This window comes from Falco biarmicus, chromosome 18 (genome assembly GCF_023638135.1).
Source record: "Falco biarmicus isolate bFalBia1 chromosome 18, bFalBia1.pri, whole genome shotgun sequence".
NCBI lineage: Eukaryota > Metazoa > Chordata > Aves > Falconiformes > Falconidae > Falco > Falco biarmicus.
In genome coordinates this window covers 4,109,191-4,131,601 of record NC_079305.1, presented here as the reverse complement: position 1 = coordinate 4,131,601, position 22,411 = coordinate 4,109,191, and the positions used below count along the sequence as shown (strand labels likewise).

Below are 22,411 nucleotides of genomic sequence, written 5' to 3'. Positions count from 1 at the left end.
AGTGAAATGGCAGGGCTGAATCCTGAAGGAAGCCCTGTTCCATCTGGGCTTGAAGATCATGCATCTCGGAGAAAGAAATGAGAGCTCTTTATTGATTCCCCAAGAGATGCAGGTAGATGCCTGAGAATACTGCTGCAATAAATAATTTTGAGATGTGCTGGAAGGGTGTAGGTAGGTTTGCATTCTCTGTTATTAGTAGGGTAAATGGAAATGGGCAATTTGTTGTTCAGGCTCTCTTAACAAATGAGGGTGATGAGCCATGAGACCTTGATTTTTACAGCTGTGAGTACTTACAAAGTGCATCAGCCTAGTCCTTGGCAGTTAATAGTTGCATCGCTCAGCTTAAAAGCTTTTTTTATTTTTGGTTGAAATACCTGACATTCATCAAGTGACCTGAGGCATTCTGTAAGCCTTAGTCACTTAAAACACCAGGGCCCTTTGACTGCTGCGACGGCATCTTCATTGCACGGTTGCATTTGTTAAAGCACAGTGTTCCCATGCCCTGACTGCATGCTGCATCCTGCTCCTCCTTGTTTTGCTGTAAAGTCAGCAAGCAACTGAGGAAAGCTCGGTAACGTCTACAGCTTTGAAGAGCAGAAGCTGACACACGCTGCGCAGTGGTGGAGTGCGGTGCCAGCAAAGGACCACACGTGAGGCTTGAGGTGCTGTCAGAGAAACGTGCACCGCATCCCGTGGTATGCGCCCTAACACCCTGTGTGCTAGGCGTGTGCGTGTTCACTGGCAAATACAGACATTGGGTACTCCTTAGACATAAAATGTTGGAGGGAAAGGAAAAATGGATGATTCTTCTCACCGCTGTGATGCCGTATCCTGGAGGTACACGGGTGGCTCCTCCTGGGGCCTGTTGCATGCTCGTAATAAGCAGGGACATACTCATCTCATTGCCTGCCCTGCAGTTGCCCAGCGCTTGCAAAGTCTGACTTTGATTATAACATATTGGGGAATCAGTTGGGGGATATTAAAATGGATGAATGTGCTTGGGACAAAAATAACTGTATTAAACAAGTTGCAGGATCTCTGGCTCAGGGAGTCGGCAACCATAAGGCAGGAGGAAGGAATGTCTTGGAAACAGTGTATGCCTGGGGGGTGTACAGTAGTGCACATCCTTCAGGATAAGAACCACCAGGCAACAGAAAAGTTTGGATTGATCTTGTTAAGCCAAATACCCCATTTTAAATGTCTGAATCCATGGGGTTATTGCTTGCCTGCTCCCCCCCTGAGTGATCGGGGCTGGCTGTGTGCACTTCTGCTCACTTTCTGGCTCTGCCATCTTGAGTACACCGAGCACAGCATGCATTTCCTCAATTTTCTGAAATGGGAACTGTCAGCGTGGCAAAGTCAAACTCTATTGAACTAAACCTGCCTAGAGCTTATTGCAGCCCTTGGATGTAAAGAACGTTGCTTAAGCAACCGTGTAATATAGGATCAATTCCACAGCCGTCCCCCGGGGACTCCTTTTAGGTAGCTGTTACTTTCCTTGTAGTATTTATCATTTTAAAGATGATCACACATTGTTTATCTTCACCATGGGGAAAACACTTGAACAGTGACGAGTTTTATTTGTAGCTTGTAGTATAAATGAGATTGATAGGTTGAGGGTGGTTTTTTCTACGTTTTGAGCTTCACAGCAGCTCTCAGTGGACAAATATCTGAGGCCAGGATCATACAACGAGGGTGCCACATATGAAGGATAACTCATTTCTTCTCGGTGTTTGATATTATTAAAGAAATAAGCAGTAACACGATGCAAAGTTTGCATGAGGCTGATGGGTTGGCAATTCCTGCCCAGGACGGTGCAGCCCGCAGCTCTTGGTGTGCAGCAAAGCTTCTCTCGGAGCTTGTTGCTGCTGGAGGGAAAGGGGAGTGGAAGTTTTGCTAATCATTTGTCAAGTTTGCTGGTTTCTGATAAATATACTTCCCCTTGTTGAAAAACACTTCTACCGCATACAAAACAATGGTGTTGGACTCAACCGCAGGGTATGTTGCATTACGCTCCGGTGCTTTGCAGTGTAGGGCTGAACTTCAGTATGGGGAGCTGGATCAAAAATATGATGCCATTTTTGGAGGGTTTTTTTCCTAGGGACACAAACTTCCTCAACTTCTGTTTGCAAAAGAAAAAATTGTCTAAGGCTTGTAGACAACGTCAACAGTGAGATGTCACTCCTGGAAGCTGGATTTAGAGGAACACTGAGATAAAATGCAGATTTCCATTAATAGGCGTTCATTGCTACGTTTTAGTGGAGGAAAAAGCCACAGACATTGTTTGTGTCTTGGCTTCAGAGGGGGAAAAAATGTGTGTGTGCACACAGAAGGAAAAGTGATCGTCATTTCCGCCGAGCTTGGAGTCCGGAGGTGGTTATGTGAAAAATTCAGTGGCAGTTTAGGCTTTTTGGCTTGCGTTTAAGACACACTCCTCGCTGGGAGGTGACTGGTGTTTCACGTTGTCGTTTAGCCTTTATAGTGCGATGTATTGAGAGAAATTGGGGCAGGGGGGGTGTTTGTCGCTGCCTAAAGCACTTTGGGTGTACTGATATATGTTGATCGAATATGGTACGCGCAGCTGTAGAAAAATCCTGGGATTTCAGTGTTGTCATGCAAGGAGCAGATAAGAGCGATTCGGAAGGCTGGGAGCTGGTGAGGGAGGAGGTTTCTGATGCTTGGGGCTGTGTCCCGTGACTCAGCAGATCTCCGAAAATGCCACCCCAATTGCTGCCCCACGCCTGCAGGGTCCCCGGCGGCTCCCCTGCTACCCTGAGCCCTCAGCAGCACATCCTCGCCTTCCCTAGGCGCAAAGGACCGGTTTCTTCTTTTTCCAAAGAGTTTTTGGAGCTGTTGGTTCTGCGAGGAGCAATGAAGGCAAGTTTTGGTTAGTTCTGAATCGTCTTCAGTGCAGTTTTTCTTCTCGGCTCCCCAGCTGCGTGCCTTTCCGTCCTGTAACTCAGCCCACGGGTGCAGCACCAGCGGGATGCCACAGCGTCTCCCTCTTCCACATGCTCTGCTGTCTCATGTTTTAGCCCTTATCTAGAATACACAGAGCTCTTGCCCTGCATAATCGTTATACTAAATACTGGTGTGTGTGTTTTTTTTTTTATCTCTGTTGAAAAAGTAGGTATTGCCCTGTATCTGTAGGGAAATACTCCCCACGTGCTTGCTACCCCTAACACCCAAACATCTCTGACTTTGAAAGCTGGGTGCTGGCATAAAGTGAGCCCGATTTCTACCCCATCGGTAGAGAGCAGGGGAGCTGTGCTGCCTTCATCGTGGCGGTATTAAAATGTGCTGAAAACTGAACGTTGCAAACCTGATGTGCAGCATCAAGGCAGCTCAACTGCTCTGCCTGTCTGTGTGGTAGATGATCGAGTTAGGGCACAAGAGGAGGGAAGAAGTTTGTTGGTGAGGCAATCCTAAAAGTTATGCATGAATGTTTTCCGTCAGAGAAATTTACTTGGTCGGGTTACAGCTTATAATGCATGTGGGGGGTTTTTGGCTATTTGAGCACATTACATTAAAAAATAAACTTGCCACTCACAAACTTGACATAATGTGCGAAAGCTCCCACGTTTGGACCTCAAATTTCCCTCTGAGTTGCCCTCATAGGCTTTGGTCCTTCTCCTTGTGCAATAAATATTCTCCATCCCACAGCCCCCTCTGCAGCTACAGATCAGAGGATACCATGAGGAAGAAGTATCAAGTGAACTTTAACTTGAGGGTTGCCTGGACAGGGACGCCTGGGACAACTGATGCTGTGCGATAAGAGACATGATATTAAAAATATGTTTAAAACATGATGTGGATGGTTGGCTTAATCTTATGTGAGGAGAATGCACTGTTATTTCCCATTGAGTTCCTGGATTCACACTCCTGGATAATCTGGAATAGCTTTTCTATGCATGTGATTTTCTCCCCACCCCGGAAAACTGCTTTAATGACTGCAGTGTCATTAATCAGGCATTTTATGGTGCCCTTGTGTGCTGTATCTCTTCGGTTGGCGTGGTTGGCTTTTTGGTGGTGTTTTGTTCGAGCCCCAGAGGTCCTGTGTTTCCTCTGGCTCCGAGGGAGTTAAATAACTGTCATCTGCCAGAAGGCTGGCACGGATCACGCACTGTGCTCAAACAAGGGTGTTTTGTCATGGCGAGCGTCACACACAAGGAGCCGTGGTTATTGCCACCGAGTCACAAAAAGTCACAGAGAATTAGCATTTCTCAGAGGTGTGAAGAAGCCTGACTATAGGGAAACCCCATTCCTGAGCTTCTCAAAGAATTAATGATGTAAAACTTTAAAGAAAAAAAAAAAAAAAAGTACTTTTTTCCCAAAATTTTAAACTACACTGTCTGGGTCATCGTTCATCAGTTCAGTGTGGGACCATGGACCACAGTCAGGGATGTGGTTTAGTGATGGACTTGACAGTGCTGGGTTAATGGTTGGAACTGATGATCTTAAAGGTTTTTCCTACCTAAATGATTCTCTGATTCTATGAATTCATTGTCCTGCTGGGGTGGTGGAGCTGGGCTGAGCTGCTTCCGAAGGATTCGTTCCGTTGTATGTACGCACGTGGACTGAACAGTTGTAGCTTTTCAAATGGATAAATGGTCGCAGGGATTTTAAGAGGTTTGGAGAAAGTTATATTTTGTCCTTAAGCTGGTCATGGTGCCCATAAACAGGCACCCTCCTGCATGTAGGCTTTGCCCACTGATTTAAAAAAACTGAAAGTGGATTTGTAATGAGAAACGATAGGAGCTGCAAAATGCTTAACCGGAGTAATATAATAGTTTATGGTTAATAATCGTTCAGAGCCATCTTAGATTTTTGGTGCAGAGCTTAAGCCTTGGGTTTTGCTTTTCTCAAAAACAAAACTGTATGTTGAAATGCTCTCTGGCACTTGGCAAAGTTCTCCTGTTTCTCAAAAGTACTGAAGCTGTCAGGACAACATTTTCCGTGAGGTCATGGTTTACAAAACCAAATAAAATCAGAGCTCTGGCACATGGTACAAGGTAAGAGGGTTTTTGCAGGGGGTCCCTCTTGGTGTTTCTTTTAACACTGTCTTATCTGATGATCATCTTGACAGCAGAGCATCAAAAACTTCTGTGTGCTTTTGGTGTGGAATTGCTGCACTTGTGTGTAAGGGAGCGTTCAGCTGTGTGCCGATGTGGTGCGTGAATCTGTCAGTAACTTGGCTTTTGCAAAACAATCTCTCCTCCAAAAACAAATTAGGCAACTGATGCTGTCCTTTTTACAACTGCACAAAAGTTATGGTATGCTTGTAATGATTTACCCCTGCAAACTTAGATTGTAGCCCTAAAGCAGTTGAAAATACCTGCTTATTAATCTAGCAGTAAGAACCTGAGGGAATATTTCTATCCATCTGTGAAGCCACGTTTTAACTAGGACACCTCGGATTTCACTGGGGGAAACCATCTGCCTGGATCACAGTTTATGGCAAGTGTTTTCCAGTTGTTTGAGCACAAAGAATCTGTCTGGTAGTTCTGTTTCCCTTCGAACGCGTTCACAGAGACGCCGCTCAAAGGCATCCATCCCGTTTCTTCATTTGCTGTGTTCTGCTTTAGGTATTTTTGGCATGTGTAGTGTAGAAGATTTAATGTGCGATCCTTCCAGCATCCTGGGATGCTGTAGTCTGTTATGATGCCCTGCAAAGGGAATATAAACTAAATTTTTGAGGGATTTGACACTGTATGTCATAAAAGCTAGACGCGAGGATGGGGGTTTTGCTATTTGAAACGGGTGAGTTAGGATTATTGCTGTTAGAGTGCGAGATGTAAGAGGTTTCCCAGCCGTCCTCAGCCACGCGGTGTGTTCAGGCTGGGTGAGCACTGACCCTGGGATCGGGTGTCGTGAGTTCAGGTAAAAAAGGTGAAAGCAGGGAGGCAGCATGGTACTTTGTCAGGTGTAAGAGGTAGCTGTGAAATTTCCGTACGGGTAATTTAGTAGGTTTAAATGCGTTTAGTTGATGGAAGAATAAACCGCGAGTTGAGCGTTTTCCTTCCTTTGCGCAAACATAAAACTATAGGTGTGTATATGTACATATAATCCGGGTTCAACTGCTGCATAACTAAACATTAAAACCTCTTGTTTCTAATTGATTTGTTTTCCTGTGTTCCAGAGCCTAGCCCAGCTAGAGAACCTGTGCAAGCAGCTGTATGAGACCACAGACACTGCGACACGGCTCCAGGCAGAGAAAGCCTTGGTTGAGTTCACCAACAGTCCAGACTGCCTGAGCAAGTGCCAGCTTCTTCTAGAAAGAGGGAGTGTATGTAAAACAACATAATTGTCCAAAATATATCTTGGTGTTTTGGGCATTGATAAGGGAAATAGCCCCGAGGTCTGGTATGCGGTGTTTATATTCCGTACCCAGTGTGCTGTCATGTATCTCGATTTGTGGGCAGCCGGTGCCAAAAAAAGCATTGGCTCTGATGGCTAATTATGCTGCTGCAGTGGTTACTGCAAATGGTTGTCAATCCTAATGTCTTGTGGGCCTTGCTGCATTCTTCACAGGCTACCACCCAGACATGTCGAGCTTTAAGTTGAAAACATTGTTGTGGCAGTGGTACTTCATGGACTGTGGGAACCCCCTGCCTTCTCTATAGGCGTTGGGGAGAAAACTGTGTGTGCACAGAGGTTCGTAGGGGATAAAACCAGCGGTGTTTCTTTGGAAAATTGCCCCTGCTATAGTGTTCTCTTAATAATCCAGCTGTTTAAAACAGGGAAAATTAGATCGTGTGCTTTAGAACTAGTGTTACGGAAGGGATATAAAATACACCGGCAGTAAATCCTGCTTGACTTTTTTAGCTTGCTTAAGTGGCCATTTGGTTTTTACTTTGTATCAGCACAAATAATGTTCGAAATGGCTTGCTTGATTTTGCAAGATTTGACTTTTGGCAGAATGTGCATCCCGCTTGCGTATCTATCGGATTGGAGCCTTGTTCACAAAAATAGGAGACATTAAACAGCCTGTTGTCAAGAGTAAGTCCTCCAGGAGGAGGTGGTGAAGGGAGGGGGAGAAGAGTGACACTTAACAGGCTTAGCAAACTTACACAAAGCAAATTATTTAACTTTTTGTTAAACTTGAAGCCTAGTGAATTCAAGACAAACTGATTTGAAGCTCTTCTCATGGGAACTAGTGGCGGGTTTACCTGAGGACAAATACATTTTTCTAAGGAAAGTTCCTAAAGCCTAGCTCTGTTCTCTGCGTGTGACCTGTTGCCTCTCCCACCCTTGCCAGAGGGTTGTGGGGTGTTTTGTTCAGCCTGAGATCTGACTCATTTTTATACCTGACTGTCCTTGGGAAGGTTGGAATTAATAGTATCCAAGATGCAGGAAACCTAAGCTTTCTACAGTACTATATATTACAGAAATTAGCATGCAAAATGCTTGTCATTTCCCTGGCTGTAATTTATGGAATCGGGTGCAGCCAAGGGTTTTAGGTGGTTGAATGCCATCATTTGTGTCCCTGAATTAGATTACAGTTCAGTGGTCTGTGTGCAGTTCCGTAAGAAATAAATTTTAACCTGTATTTAGTAATCAAGTGGAAGCTGTAAGTGCTTCTTAACATACAGTAACAGGCTCAGGGGGCTAATTGTCTTTTTCAGACACGGCGTTTAAGGTAACTTCATGCAGTTTGACTATGTTTGCAGTTTTACTCCTGCCTTCAGCAGTGGTGCCGTTGTCACCTGCTCTTTAAAGGCTTTTCCTTTCTTTCTTAAACACCTTAAACACTGATTTGGTTTACTTTAGTGTCTATAAAAACATAGAATAAATGCTATGCAGAGTACTTAGACTTACCAATTAAATTAATGCTTTAAATTCAGATTTTCAGGGAGCAATTAGCTTAAAATCCAGCACTGCTGCTTGGTCTTCTGAAGTGTGCATAAACTTCTGTTTGTGTTTTGGATTTGTTTTTTTTTTTCTTTACAGTCATCCTACTCCCAGTTATTGGCAGCTACATGCCTTACAAAACTCGTGTCACGCACAAACAACCCTTTACCATTGGAACAGCGAATAGATATTCGTAAGTGCAAGACTTTTTAATTTTTCTAACCTAACTAATATGAATGTATGTTGTTCCAACTTTCATCCGCGGTGGGAGGTTTTCTGCAAGCTACTGTGCTTTACAGTTTGGGTGTCCTAAGGTTACCAGGATGCCCAGAAGGCAAAGAAACATTTCTCTTAGATGGGATCTTCACCTACATCATTAGCCTTGAACTCTGTTAGCTAATATACAGATTTTTTTTTTTTTTTTCCCAGATGGAAAGGAACGACAACTCTGTGGTCTTGTGAATAAACCAGTTGCATTTGAGAAATTTATTTTGGAGTATAAAATATGCATGGTGCTTGCCTCTTCTGAGGACGTGCTTTCAAAATTTAAAATCCTTTATGGGTGTCTGAAGTATCATTTAGAGTATTTTCTAAGGGAGCACTCAGTCTGTCGCAGTGCTCTTTTCTGGAGAATGGCTGATAACTTCCTTTCCTCCGAGGAAGGGAGTCTGAATGCCATTTGGTCTGCTTTCCATTTCACAAACAACGTGGTAGATGATCATCCCTGAGGAAAGGTCTTGAAATATTTTCAGCTTTTCTTGCTATTTACATGTCCTTCCAGAGGATTGGACTTAATCTGATAACGGAAAACAAGTTAGGCTTGTGGAGAGGAACTCTCACCTGCCTCTAACCGCTTCCCAAATCTGTTCCACAGCTTTAAAGGCACAAGTAAAAGGTCAACTTTTGTATCAAAGTCACTGCTGTGCAGATTTTTAGGTTTTTTTTAAACAGCTTTCAAAAAGATGCTTTTTCCTCTCAGTGTTACCATCTTGGTACCACCTCTTCTCTGTGTTTCAGGGAACTATGTGCTCAACTACCTTGCCACTAGGCCAAAGTTGGCAACGTTTGTCACACAAGCACTAATCCAGTTGTATGCCAGGATCACAAAGTTGGGCTGGTTTGACTGTCAGAAGGATGAATATGTCTTCAGGAACGTGATCACAGATGTCACAAGGTTTTTACAGGTCAGAATTTTTTCTGTGAGATAAATACACATCTTGTGGGATTGGAAAGTCCGTGTGTTTCTAGTTATTGTTTTGCACCTTAGTATCCTCTGTCCTATCTAACGTCCAAGGCTAAGCAGCTGACAACTGGCAGGACAGGTCAGTTGTTATAATTTAAAGTTTGGTGGGGCAGGGATTTGTTTCTGGATACTGCCACCATTATTATCCAGCGGTAAGACACGTTTTTGAGTGTTCCAGTTGCACAATTCTTCTTTCGAGCTCTGAAGCTTAAATACACCATGCTGATGAGTGCAAAATGGTAGATGTGGGCTTCTTGTCTAAAAGGGAAGTATGTGCCACGCCTGACTTGCTTTCATTCACTGCAAGGGTGCTATATCCATGGAGGTCATGTTTTGATATTTAGCTGAGTTATCATAACAAAATGTAGCTTAAAACCGGCTGTTACGCAAATGTTATTGTTAACAGTTTTCTTTAGAAGTCCTGACTGTTGTTTCATAAACGTACGTGCTGTCACCACAGTATAGGGTTTAATTCCCAACCCGAAAGACTGTATATGCAGCAGGCTGCATTTTTATCCACAGCTGTCTCCAAACTGAAACTTCCATTCCAGAGAGATCAGTAAATCCTGTAACACTATGAATACTGATTTATTTGCTTTGAATGGAGGGAGACAGCGGAAGAGATCAAAATGAGCAGAAATTCTTCCCAGTGTGGAAAAGGAGATGCAAGGTGTACAAGGCTTTAATTCTGGAGTGGTAGAGTATGGGCATTTGGAAAATAGGCTAACTACTATTTTTTTAGGCATTTACAGATGTCTGCAGTGAAGTAGGATCTAGAAGATGTTAAGTAATTTAAAGATCATGCTCCTTTCTGGGCTGGTAACTATGTCCCAAATAGTTTGCAGGTGCTTTTAGCTGAAATTATCAGAGCTAGATTCCTCACTCTCCTGGCTCTTGACATAGGGAATGTGTGCTTTTTAATCAGGAACCTAATTAGATGGTGTGAATATCTACTTGCTGTGTTTAGTTTGAGACTGTCTGTTCCCATTTGCTCAAGTTACCTGTTCTGGCTACTAAAATGTGGAGGAGGCTGCACTTTTTTAAAGACGTGGTTCAGCAAGGTTTTCCAGTGGCTTTTGTCTAGATCCTATCACGTAAATACCGAGACTGTCATCAGGAGATGGCTTCATGTGTAGCTAAAGAAGTAGCCGCAGTCTCAAGCCTAAATATGCTTGAATTTCTCTAGTGCAGATGGAGATTTTGGGGCAATTTGTGCAGAAGGTGCAAAGCAAGATGGAACTAGGAAAGGAAACATCATTTATTACTTACAGAAGAGAAACTGGGGCAAAGGAACAATACAGGTTGTTGCTCTTAAATCATTTGATAAATGGATTACCGTTTCTAGTGAAGAGGTATCTGTAACAGACTTACTTCACAATTGGCCCCTTGTTGGCAGTCTCAAGTGCAGCCAGAGGCTGAGCAGGCTGTGAAGAATGGACTCCCTTCACGGGGAGATAGGCTGTCCTTCTTGGCAGGAGGGTCGCGGGGCAGCTCTGTGGAGAAACTTGGTCAGCTGCTACTTATGTTGTTCAAGGTCTGTCGTTTAAAAAGGAAGGGGGGGCTAAAAAAATAAGTTTTATTTCCCAGAGTTTTCATCTGGCAACTTTAATGCTCATCCTAACATCGCAGAAATTTCTGCATGTTTTACCATAGCCTCTGTTAAAATTAAACTGTTTGGGGGTGAAAAAAAATCTAAATCTTTTCAGAGTTAGGGCATAACAGAAAAATGTTGATTAAACTGTTAAATAAAAGGAGCCTATTTTTATTGGCCCAACTTACTGAACTCTTTAGGACCCTTTGCATTGTAAACAGCATCAAGTATTTTAAAAGCATGTTTTAAATTCTCTGTCTGGTATTGCTGATGGGCTTTCTTCTAGTCACAATACTAAAAAGATAAAGCATTTCTAGACAAACATGTCTAGAAGTCTCCCAGGCAGAAAGGTCTTTGAATGATGGTGAAGCTTAATGAAATCATCCTGGCACTGCTGACTGCTTTCCCTGTCCCCCTTTCCTTCCTCAGGATAGTGTAGAGCACTGCATCATAGGAGTGACAATCCTGTCCCAACTAACTAATGAAATTAATCAAGTAAGTGCTACAGCCTTCCTCAGTGAAGTAAGTGTCCAATTTTCTCATTCATATTGTTGTGTCCTGCTGTGTGTCTGTGCATTGTTTGGGGGTTTTTGTTTGGGGCTGGTTTTTTTTTGGGGGGGGAGGGGGCAGGATGTTGTGTGGTGGGTGTTCTTCTTTTTCTTTTTTTTTTTTTGTTATTTTTACACAGTCACTTACTGTTGTGGTAAGATGCTGAAACCTCCTGTGGTGAGGAATTGTTTTGTTTCACTGGCATCTTCCATCTTCTCCCATATTTTGATGTAATCTTCTGTGATGAAAAAGGAAAGAGCAACGCTAAGCAGCTACCCAAGCCTACCTAGTGAGGACAAAGCCCCAAGCCTGAGGACATCCCTAGAACCTTCTGTTGTCGGTCCCTGTGCATCATTTCAGCTTACAGCATGCTTGTGCCAAGAAGTGAATGGAGCATGCCCTCCTCCGTATTGACCAGAGAGATGAAACAAAGAGGATTTGTTAAACTGTGCAGATTTTTAAAGCGCCCTTTTCATTCAGTACTAAATTTCATAGCGTTCCCAGCAGGTAGTTCTCAAATTCTGCCTGTTTATCAGGGCTGAATCCCTTTCGCAGCCCTGGCCCTCAGGGACTGGCAGAAGAAAGACCGGGCACGCCAAGTCCGTGGTGCTCTGGCATAGCACCCAGTCATGCCAGCTGCAGCAGGTCTTTCCAGGTTGGTTAGTTCAGTGGTTTGTAGAGCCCTCTAACGTTATGCCGCCTCTCGATACTGATGTTGAAAGCTGGAACAAGTGGCTTTATTTGGAGCTATCTAAGCTTACGTCGTTTTTCTGTTCAGTCAGTCAGACTTTGATGTCGCACCGGTAATGGCCACCACGGTCCTAAGACAGCATGAGGGTTGTCATGTGTGTAAATGCCTCTAATTTTGCTAAGAGGACCAGTGGTAACTAAGTATTTTGATTTTAATGTCTTACAAAGGAAAATAACCTTCAGTTTTTACTGGTATATTGACTAATCCAGGCATTGGAACGGAGACATCCTTGAGTGGGATTTGAAGGATGGTTACAGATTTTCAGAACTGGAAATGGAGGAGAAGGTTTTTCCTGGCCAGAGCAAAGCACTGATTTCTTCTGCTGGACTTGTGGTTCAGCACCTCTGAACTTCCCGAGCTCTGCACTGTAGTATGAATGGCTTCTACATCTGTTTCAGACCCCAAATTCACTTCAATTCTTCAAGCCTGGCTTGATCAGTAAATCCTAACCCATAGATCTCCTCCTGACTCTTAAGCTGTGTCTTGTTACTGTCACCATTTCCTTGCCCAGACTTTTGTACATGTCTGCAGAGCTCTGGTCCTTCACCTCCTTGCATCGAGGGTGAAAGCAAATCTGTTTACCTCTATAAATTACTCTGTGTCTTATCAGTATCTTTGCGGAGGGCTACAGCTTCTGCTTGCAGGAGAACAATCAGCACAGAAACTGTCACCTACCCCAGTCCCATAGTCTCTACAGGTTGTTACTAAAATAAGCAATGGCGTTAGACTGATCCAAAATCTCTTCCTAATATCTTGGGTATTAAATCTGCCATAGTTTACTACTCATGCCTAAATGTGCTTTGTGCCAGCAGTTGCACAGGGCTGGATTCAGTGACTCATCTTGGAAAGTTGAAAACTGCCATTACTTGCAAAATAATAAATCTGTCAACGTGCCCACTCATCAGAGTGGGGTCATGTACATGTACATAGCAAAAAAACCCACCCAAAACCCCCTTCTGGGGCTTCTCTTCAGGCTTTTTTTGATAACTATTTAAACTTCCAGCTACATTGCACGAGAGCTGAATTTTCTAGAGCTCTGTTTACTAAAGCTTTTGTTCCAAAAGCTCACAGTACAAATAAATCGGAGTGCTAGTAACTGTTTTGAAATATCAGTTTTCATCCTGTAAGTACTGCACAGACTTGCCCAGAGGTACTGGGAGTCCACTGTATTGTAGAAGTTCACTGGTTTAAGCCTCATGACTTCATGGTGAAGAAAAAAGGAAATGCTCCTTTACCCCAAACCCAGAAACACATGAGATTTGTAATAACCAGGGAGAGAGTAAAGAATGCTCATTTTCTTAAAGACCCTGAAATCTGATAGCATGAGCTGAGGAATGATAACTCAGTCATTAGAGCACCCGACAAATTCAGGTCCAGTTCTGGTCTGCCACCACCTACTTGGTGATGTGGGGCTTCTCTTTCTCATCTACAAGAGACAAGAGTGTTTGCATCCTCCGTGGGGCGGTTTTTGAAGGCTTAGTACCTGAAAAGTGATGCCCACAGTGGTTAGAGCCGCACTGGTTCCTGCGGTGGATGAGATGTATGCGTATTTAAGGTTAACACGGGTATAGTAATGAAAGCGTAAAAAAATGGAGATGCCAGAAGGCTTCGCCCCAGATGCACTGCCATGACCAACTGCCCGTCAGATACCTCGTCCTGGGCAGGTGGAATTTTGCCAGCCTGTGTTCAAATAAACGGCAAAGCTGGGAGGTATCGCTTCGCTTTTTGCCTCTTCCTAGAAATTAGTCTGTGAAGTGACATAAGTTGTGCTGCTGTTTGCCCGTGCTAGAATGCATGGGTTGAATTGGTTGGAGACTTTGTCAGCCAGTATAACGCACTATGTGTGTATTTGCCTCTTAAATCATACGTCAGCTTTTTATTCTGACACGGTGCGAGATCCACAACCGCAGTTTGTAATAGATACAGCAAAGCCCAAACTGGCTGTCACTGGTTAACTCTCCTTCTAGTTTTCTTCTCATCTGTGCAGGTTCAGGAGGGGAATTATAATTGGTAGTAGTTGACCATGTGTCTGCCCAGCGGCTTACAGGTAGGATTTAACTCTTAGGAGTTTGGAGCACTTTAGAGAAAAGTGTTCAGATTTCTAAAGTGACTTAAGTGCTGTTGAAAATACTGCCATTGATCCTGCTTTGGAAGAGATTTAAATGAACTTGGGAGTAACCCAGCCCTGCTTTCTGGCAGGGGTACGGTGAACGTGCGTTGTAAGTATTGTAGGTGGAAAGGCCTGTCAATGTGATTTTATCTGTGGAAGAGCCACTGCTCTGCAGAAGCAGCACATACCGCAGCGGCAGTGTGTCCCCTTGGTTTAGCCACCTGCTGTGACATCCCTCTGGGGAGGGAAACCTTGATGTCCCAGTGCTTAGCAGGGTTCCTACGGGTTCTGCTGGTCTTGTTCCACCTCTGCCCCTCAGTTCTAAGCGCTGTTTTTCTCTCTGCTCAGGCGGATACTACTCATCCACTGACCAAGCACAGGAAAATAGCCTCTTCCTTCCGAGATTCATCTTTATTTGATATTTTCACACTGTCATGCAATTTACTGAAACAGGTAAGGAAACTGTTGTTAATCATATCTCTTGGGGGGCTGTACGTTCAGGCAACAGACTTTGGGCTGATGTTCCCTCTGGTGTAACTCTCCTGGAATGGGTGCTCTTGTAATACAAGCTGTGTTCTGGACTTGTTTTTCAGGAAAGCTTTGACTTAGGTTTGTGTTAAGGAAAAAGAAGAACGTGACACAAATTCAGAAATAAAACTCTTTTTCAACAGGTTTAATTGAACATACATGCCTGGACCTTGAGGCTTGGGTTAAACTTCCCTGTCTGAAAGCATCAGGAAAGAGATGAGATGTTTGTTTTACATCTTAAATATTGATTTACAGTACTGGCAGAGAGTTTTCCTGTAAAACGAGTCCTTATCTCTTTTTTTTTTTTTTTTTAACCTCAGTTTAAAACCCACATGGTGAGAGAAAAAAATGCTAGTGAAGATATGTTTAATAATTTGAGACTAAAGGTTGTCCTTGAGATTTCAGTACATAATAAATATTAGACTGTCTTTTGATCCCCGGGTTTTTATTTTGTGTCAATTATACATGAGTTAACTTGCTTTAAAAATACTTGTCTTGGGACAAGGCAGCAATGCTCTGCTAGTCAGGTTGGGGTTTACCCCCCAAAAAAAGTGTTTCTTTCAGCTGAAGTGGCACATGTATATTTTGTAAGCAAGTAGATTATCTGAAGAAAATTCTCGATTCTGAATCAGGTTTCTTTTCTAAAAAGCTAATGTCGAGTCCTAATGGTGCCTGCAAGAGCAGCCCTTTATGGGAAAATCTCCCCCAATAAACTCAGTAGCAGTTGCACAGATTTGATTAGTTTAACTTTTATCCTTCCAGCTGAGTGAAGTGTCACAGTTGACAAATAGCACAAAGAGTGAAAAGGAAATTTTATTTTAAAGATATTTCAAAATGAGCAGCTCTGGTTCTGTCAGTAATAAAGGTGGGTACGTGGGTGTAATTTGATCTTTTTTTACTCCTCCTGGTTTCTAAAGGAAGCAAGGCTTGTACAGTTGTGCTAGTCATCCTTCCCCATGCACCCATCCTCCTGAACCATAACAGCTCTGGTAACCTCTGAGTTCATTGGCTTATTTCAGGTGCATTTGATGATCAATTGGAAGTCTCAGAAATAAAAAGAGTTCCTCTAATTTTGTGAAAAGAACCACCTCAGAAGTTGCAGGCAGGTCAGGGTCCTTACAACTGTCCAGACTTGGAAAAATTTCAGCCAGTGCTTGTGCTCAGCCAGGAGGCATAAACCAGACCCTGTTAACCTGGGGTCCCCAGAACTGCGCTCTTGCTGTTGTCCTGTACGCGTAGCTCTGGCTGAGCTATTGCACACACTACTGTTGCTGCATGACCATGGGGACTCGGTGACTAGAAAGACATGGCTTGTCTCGGGAGGAAGCCTTTATAGTTTTCCCCCCCAAGTCATCTTGCTTTTGGTTTTTGGGATGCTGTGGTTTAAGACAGGTCAGGATGTTTTCTGTTGTCTCCTGCAGCATCCTTGTTTTCCTGTGATTCAACACCTACTACCCAAGTTACGGGCTTTTTTTTGTCTAATAGTAGGTGTCTCAAGCTTCTGTATATAAAGCAGAAGTTTCTAGGGTGAACCTTCTGAATGGGAATGATCGGGCTGCGAGAAACCAATGATTGCATCTGTATCCATGTCCGTAAAACAGGGTGCGTCTAGGCAGCTCCAGAAGAGTAAGTGTGGTACGGTGGAGGGAGTGAGGAAGACATTCCAGTGACCACTGGCACGGGCCTTGCCAGCATCAGCACAGTGCAGCGTGTGATTTGCAATAGGCTTAAGCTGTGAGAAGTTTGGTTTAAGTTCAGAATGATAATACAGGGGATAGACGGGCTGGCCTGTCCCTGGAGTAGAGACCCGAGTGCTGCATTTAAACTGCAGTGAACTGACTTACCATTTCGTGTCCCTTGAGTCCTTTGTGTTACTTGAGAGTATCCCCGTTTCCCTGCCCAGAGCAGAGCGTTGTAACTGGAGTTGTAACTGGAGCAGGGCTCGTGCAGATGTCTCCGCAACAAAAGGGAATGCATTCATTTCCATGTGAGGGTTAGGTGGAGCAACAGGACTCCCTGCTGCTAAGTGCTTGTCAGGCAGAAAATAGATTCTTGTGTTTAACCTTAATAAGAACTTTCTTATCTCCTATATCTCATGGTATAATTGCAAGCTGGCAAGCCTGGCTGCTTTTCTCCTGTGCAGTAGAAGCCAAGTGAAAAAGAAAGTGCTGTCTGTTTATCCATCTTGTGTAAAGACTAAGCATGTAAATGCACATGCTGTCTGTAAAAGCACGTGATAGCTGGGGTTGGTGCTTGTGGCACATGATCCTTAAGATTGCCACATCCATTTAAAGTTGAATTACTGCCTCAAACTCAGCTGTCACCTTGAGTATTTTTTTTCTTTTTACTTTTTTTAATCCAATGTATTTTATAGGCTTCTGGGAAGAACCTGAATCTAAATGATGAAAGCCAGCATGGTCTGCTCATGCAGCTTCTTAAGCTCACACATAATTGCCTGAACTTTGATTTCATTGGCACATCAACAGACGAGTCCTCAGATGATCTTTGCACTGTGCAGATCCCAACCAGTTGGAGATCAGGTAATCTTGCTGGAGGAAGAGGGCTAATCACAGCATAGCAGCTGAAAACATGGGTGACTTGCTAAAGCCCTCTCTGTACTTAACAAATAAATTTTTGCATACAATACCAGATGTAAAATCCAGCCCTTCCTTAGTGTGATTGCAAATGCAGTTCAGTTTGGGTTGCCAGTCTTGAGCTACAAAAACACTCCTCTACCCTTTCAGTCTTAACCTGCCAATTCAAGAAGTAGTAAACTCTTTGGGTTTTTTTTTTTAATTTATTTTAAAATGTAAATAACAAATAACTTGGCACCTGTTCTCAACATCCTTGCTTTTCTCACCAGTCATTTTGCAGGCAGTTTCACAGATTGTGTTCTTAAAATATTTGGTCTTGGTACCGAAGTACCAGTGGGTTTACATTGTTTCTAGGAAAGGCAATTTTATAAAAAGGTAAAATCCTTTGGAGATTTTCTTATAGTGTGGTACTTCATGTGAGGAGTACGCATGTCGTTGTTGATTAGCATGTGGAAGGCAGTAAATGGAGGTGTTCTCAGTAAAATGCTCTGGTTTTTTTCAGCATTCTTGGATTCTTCAACCCTTCAGTTGTTTTTTGATCTTTATCATTCCATCCCTCCTTCGTTTTCTCCTCTGGTAAGTTTAGTGTTTATTTTCCTTACGGACTCCACTACCAGGAAGTGTTTGTAGGATTCATCTGGGAGATTTACTGTCAGTTAAAATGCCCGAGGCTGACTTCTGACAGCTCCTTGACTTTGATGGCACTATAGTGACAAAGGGGAGGCTGCTCCCGCACTGCTGCTGGTAGTTTTGATGCCTCTGCAGGGTTTGGATTTGACCTAAGAGCAGCTTGTTTGCTGGAAGTCCAACCTACTTCTTTGTCCTTGCGTAGCTCCGAGTCTGCCTGCTCACTCTTTCAGCAAGCCCTTTTTGAGGGATGCAGCTTCTGTTATTTCCACTGTACTGCGAAGTTGATCCTAAAACCATACTGCGAGTAGGTAGGAAGTCTGGGAGCACAGCTGAGGAGTGTGATTTCTCCTTCCACACTTTAAAACTAGGCCACGTCCCAGCTGGATGAAACGGCCAGTAGCACAATTGAACTAAAACTTGGGTTATTTCTTTCTTGGAAAAAAAATTGCCTGCCAGGCATTTATCTATCTGATAAATATTTTTCATAATTCTACAATGACAACGTGCCCTTTGGCTAGGGAGGGAAGGGTCCTTCAGAAGTATTTTTTTCATTATGTTGAAGGGTTACTTGCTAATTCTGAATTTAGAGCTGCAAATATTCATGAGAGGGTTTAACAGTGTGAGACTTTTGTTGTTGTTGTTGTTAACTGAATAGAAATCTCAAGCAATTACGCCTTTAATTGTCCTGCCTCTTTGATCAGTAAATGTAAGAGCCAGCAAGAACGAGAGGCTTAGTGGCTGAGCAGGTAGTCCTTACACTGGTCGGAGGGAATGGGGCTTTGCCTCTGGATAAGGATTGCAGGGTGCTATCAAAGCTGACTGCCGCTGCTCTTCCAAGTCCTGCCTGTGTCTCACTACTGCAGCTGCACCTGGGAATTTACTCTGGATTTACATTTCAGAGGTTTGAGTTGAGGACAATTTAATATTTTTTTTTTTCTTGCCAGTCTTCTATCTTCTGCAATATTTTTCCAAGTCTGTGTTAATTTTACCAGCTTTCCCTGCCAGTCCTAGTGTATTTTCAGTCTTCTGAGATCTGTGTTCTCCATCTAAAGAAATCCCAGCCTTTTTGGGAGCGGAGTTTGGAACACACTTTTGACTGTCAGGATGGAGATGTTCCCTTGGGCGATGTGGTTTTTATCTCCGCTGTAATTTGTTTCTACACTTTTATACAGACTACACAGAATTGCAAAGATGAAGGAGCTGTCGTGTAGCATGCAAAGGAGCAGCAGGCTTAAATGATTTGTTGTGTCATGAAAAGGAAACGTGCTGTTCATTTTATTGTTCTAATCCCTCCCTTTCTGTTTATTCCCTTTGCCCCTTTTAGGTTTTATCCTGCTTAGTGCAGATAGCCTCTGTACGCAGATCCCTCTTCAACAACGCGGAAAGAGCGAAGTTTTTATCTCATCTCGTTGATGGAGTTAAACGAATACTGGAAAACCCACAGGTGAGTATTTCGGGTGCAGTCAGTGGAACTGTGGCTCTGCTTCCCTCTGCCTCACCTTTCCTCACCAAAAATACTTCCTAACGTACGTGTCCGCTTGTGGCACTGGGGAGAAGGGTGCAACATCTTGCTGCTCTCTTCCTGTCGTTCCACCGTAAATCCGCACCTCTTGTAGCTGACTGCCATGTGTTGTCAAGTAGTGCTGTTTCTCAAATCTTCTCCTCTTTTTCTCCTCTCAGAGTTTGTCAGACCCAAACAACTACCATGAGTTCTGCCGATTGCTGGCCCGATTGAAAAGCAATTACCAGCTGGGAGAGCTGGTGAAGGTGGAGAACTACCCTGAGGTCATCCGACTCATTGCCAACTTCACCGTGACCAGCCTGCAGGTACAAAATGGTTTTATTTACCCTTGATGGGTGTTTATGCCCCTTGTCTTCTTTTGAAACAAAATTATTACCCTCTTGTCTGTTCTTTGCCCCTTAATTTGCTGTATGTTATTTTTACCAAAAAACCCTGCAGACTCTGTGACAAATCCTGCAGTGTAGCATTGATTATTTTGTGAATTCCTGCTGAATGGAACAGGAGCAGTATGTGGGGGAAGGCAGAGCTGCTGTGCCTCCAGAGTCTTTCCATGTCCTAGCAGGGGGGAAAAAAAAAACCTGTTAAATAAGGTTTATTTTTAGAATTATGTATCACTTCGCTATTGAAATGCAGTTGCAGGGATTGATAGTAATATGAATATCATTCCATTTTCCCACTTAGTTTTCCACTGGTGTATGCAGCTTGTAACTACACTGCTGCGCAGAATATGGTTTTAAAAATTATATAACTTAACGGCTTTGTTAAATTTTTATATTTATCTGGGAAACAGCTTTAAACTGTACTTTCTGTTTGGGAAGCTGTCTACAGCGCACTACAGTATGAGCTCAGCAGTAGTTTGGAACCAAAGGTTTTGGCGCAGCCTAGGAACTCGGGATGATCTTTCAGTGTCTGCTGAGCGCCGCTAGTGCTCACTGAATTCAGGTGTGAACTGAAATTCATTGTGAAAATTGGCGACCAGGTCATTAAAGCTTTTAGGTGTTGCTGTATCTAGTGCTATGCCCGTCCAAATAATCTGGGTAAAGTAACCAAGATCCTAACTCGCTGGTTTTCTTTCCTTTCTCTTGGCTCCTGGTAGCACTGGGAGTTTGCGCCGAACAGCGTTCACTATCTCCTTAGCTTGTGGCAGCGGCTGGCTGCATCAGTGCCCTACGTTAAAGCCACAGAGCCTCACATGCTCGAAACATACACACCAGAAGTCACGAAAGCTTACATCACATCCAGGCTGGAATCTGTGCACATCATATTGAGGTAAAAAAAGCGGAGAGATGGCAGCGTTTCTTCTTGTCAGCACCAGAGTCTGAAGGCTCTAGTGTGTTTGTCTTCTGAGGTTTCTTTTAAAAACGGGTACGGCTGCAGGAAGTTTGGTGAGTCACCAAAGGATTTCTAAGGGAGCCTTACCTAAACGATATGCTGTCTCTTATACAAAAGAGTTTGGGGGGTTTTTTCAAGCTTTTTTTTTTTTTTTTTGAGATCTCCAATGGCTGAGATTGATCCAAGTGCTCACCGACATCTTATGGGTTGAATTCATCCTACCTAACATCATACACCTGCAGCATAGTGCTTCCACTCTGAATTGCCATCATAGCAGAGAGGAATATGTATGCGAAGTGTGATTCATTTAGTTTTTAGATCTCTCCTGTGGGATGGCACAAATCATACCTAGAAGTATCTTATCTTTTTTTTTTTTTTCCTTCCTTTGAGTGTAGGAGCAGCCTACAAGACTCTTGTTGCAGTGCCTGAATTTGTGGGGGATGAATTCTACCTTGTGTGTGTTTGTATTTGATGAAAACAAATGGTCAAATCTAGAAAAACAATGCCTGTCTTAAGGAAGACTGATCGGCTTATCCCTTTCTAGGTATCTAGTGATGCAAGGGAGGAACAGCAGGTTTAGCTAGCTCTGGAGTTTGCAATAAATTCATTGTTGAGATTATTTAGAGGAAAAGGCAACTAAAACATTGAGAAAGATGGAAAGCTTTTTTATACAACAGCCAGGCAGAGACCTTGTTCTTGGCACTGCACGTTCTGTTCAAAGACCTCAATAAATGTTAAAGACGTAAGAAAAGCTTAGTCATCCCAGGTCCTGATGGCCTTTCCACCTGAAGCATTACTCTTCTGCTTTATGGCCACAACAACGGTCAGATGCTTAGATCGGTCTGTGTAACTCTCCATCGTGACAAATAGTAGAGGCAGAGACTTCAGTCACTGGAATTGCTGCATGCCTGCGAAAGCATCCTCTACCTGGTAGAAATAAGTTAATGTTATGGGTTAGGCTGTCTCTACATTTGAAGTCCTTTGCTAATCTGCTTTCTCGCTGCATAGGGATGGTTTGGAGGATCCACTGGATGATACTGGCCTTGTGCAACAGCAGCTAGATCAGCTATCCACCATTGGCCGGTGCGAGTATGAGAAGACCTGCGCTCTGCTTGTGCAGCTCTTCGACCAGTCAGCCCAGTCCTACCAGGAGCTGCTGCAGAGTGCCACCGCCAGCCCCATGGACGTTGCTGTACAAGAAGGTGAGCGTCTTTGGAGAATTGTGGCCTGCAAGTTTGCAATAGGTGGCCTGTTTGCAAAAGTACCGTTTCAGAGGCCTGCATTCCTGGTGAAATCCATAGGGTGGGGAGGCAGATCTCACAAATGTTCCCTTGAGGAGGTACCTGTGTGCTGCAGAATATTTTTGGCTGTAGACAAGACACTCCCAAAGCACACAGATTGCTCTCTGAAGATATTGCTGTCCCACAGCTGACTCCCTTTTTGGGGGAAATATAGCACATCCCCTTGCCCAGTCTTTCAGGGACACATTATGAGGATGTGACCCATCCACAGGTGGTCAGCACTGCCTGCCTCGTCCCTCTTTTGTCTGAGGCAGTGTACAGCGTCGTCATCTCAACCTCCCCGCTGGCTGCGTGGCAGAAACCTCCAGCTGGTTGTTGGTACTGAGTAATTGGGAGTGGGGTGTTCACCTGGTGCCACTGTCCACAGTGGGTGTCTGTCCGCAGTGTTGGGTGGGTTCAGCATGGAGGT

General features: G+C 43.6%; 1 protein-coding gene and 1 long non-coding RNA gene across 2 annotated transcripts in view; both read left to right on the top strand.

The window, feature by feature from the left end:
- Positions 1-2,700: 2,700 nt before the first annotated feature.
- Positions 2,701-22,411, top strand: part of XPO7 (exportin 7) — a 36,123-nt gene continuing 16,412 nt past the window's right edge. The window contains exons 1-12 of the mRNA XM_056321673.1: positions 2,701-2,877; positions 6,140-6,286; positions 7,951-8,044; positions 8,869-9,035; positions 11,115-11,207; positions 14,444-14,548; positions 16,998-17,163; positions 17,720-17,793; positions 19,172-19,291; positions 19,528-19,674; positions 20,466-20,638; positions 21,710-21,903. Of these exons, the coding sequence (XP_056177648.1) occupies positions 2,716-2,877; positions 6,140-6,286; positions 7,951-8,044; positions 8,869-9,035; positions 11,115-11,207; positions 14,444-14,548; positions 16,998-17,163; positions 17,720-17,793; positions 19,172-19,291; positions 19,528-19,674; positions 20,466-20,638; positions 21,710-21,903 (1,642 nt within the window). The 5' untranslated portion in view covers positions 2,701-2,715. The remainder of the gene's footprint in view (positions 2,878-6,139; positions 6,287-7,950; positions 8,045-8,868; positions 9,036-11,114; positions 11,208-14,443; positions 14,549-16,997; positions 17,164-17,719; positions 17,794-19,171; positions 19,292-19,527; positions 19,675-20,465; positions 20,639-21,709; positions 21,904-22,411) is intronic.
- Positions 2,898-3,809, top strand: LOC130141037 (uncharacterized). The gene is made up of 2 exons (XR_008818965.1): positions 2,898-3,369; positions 3,664-3,809. It is a non-coding gene; the product is annotated as an uncharacterized LOC130141037 (long non-coding RNA).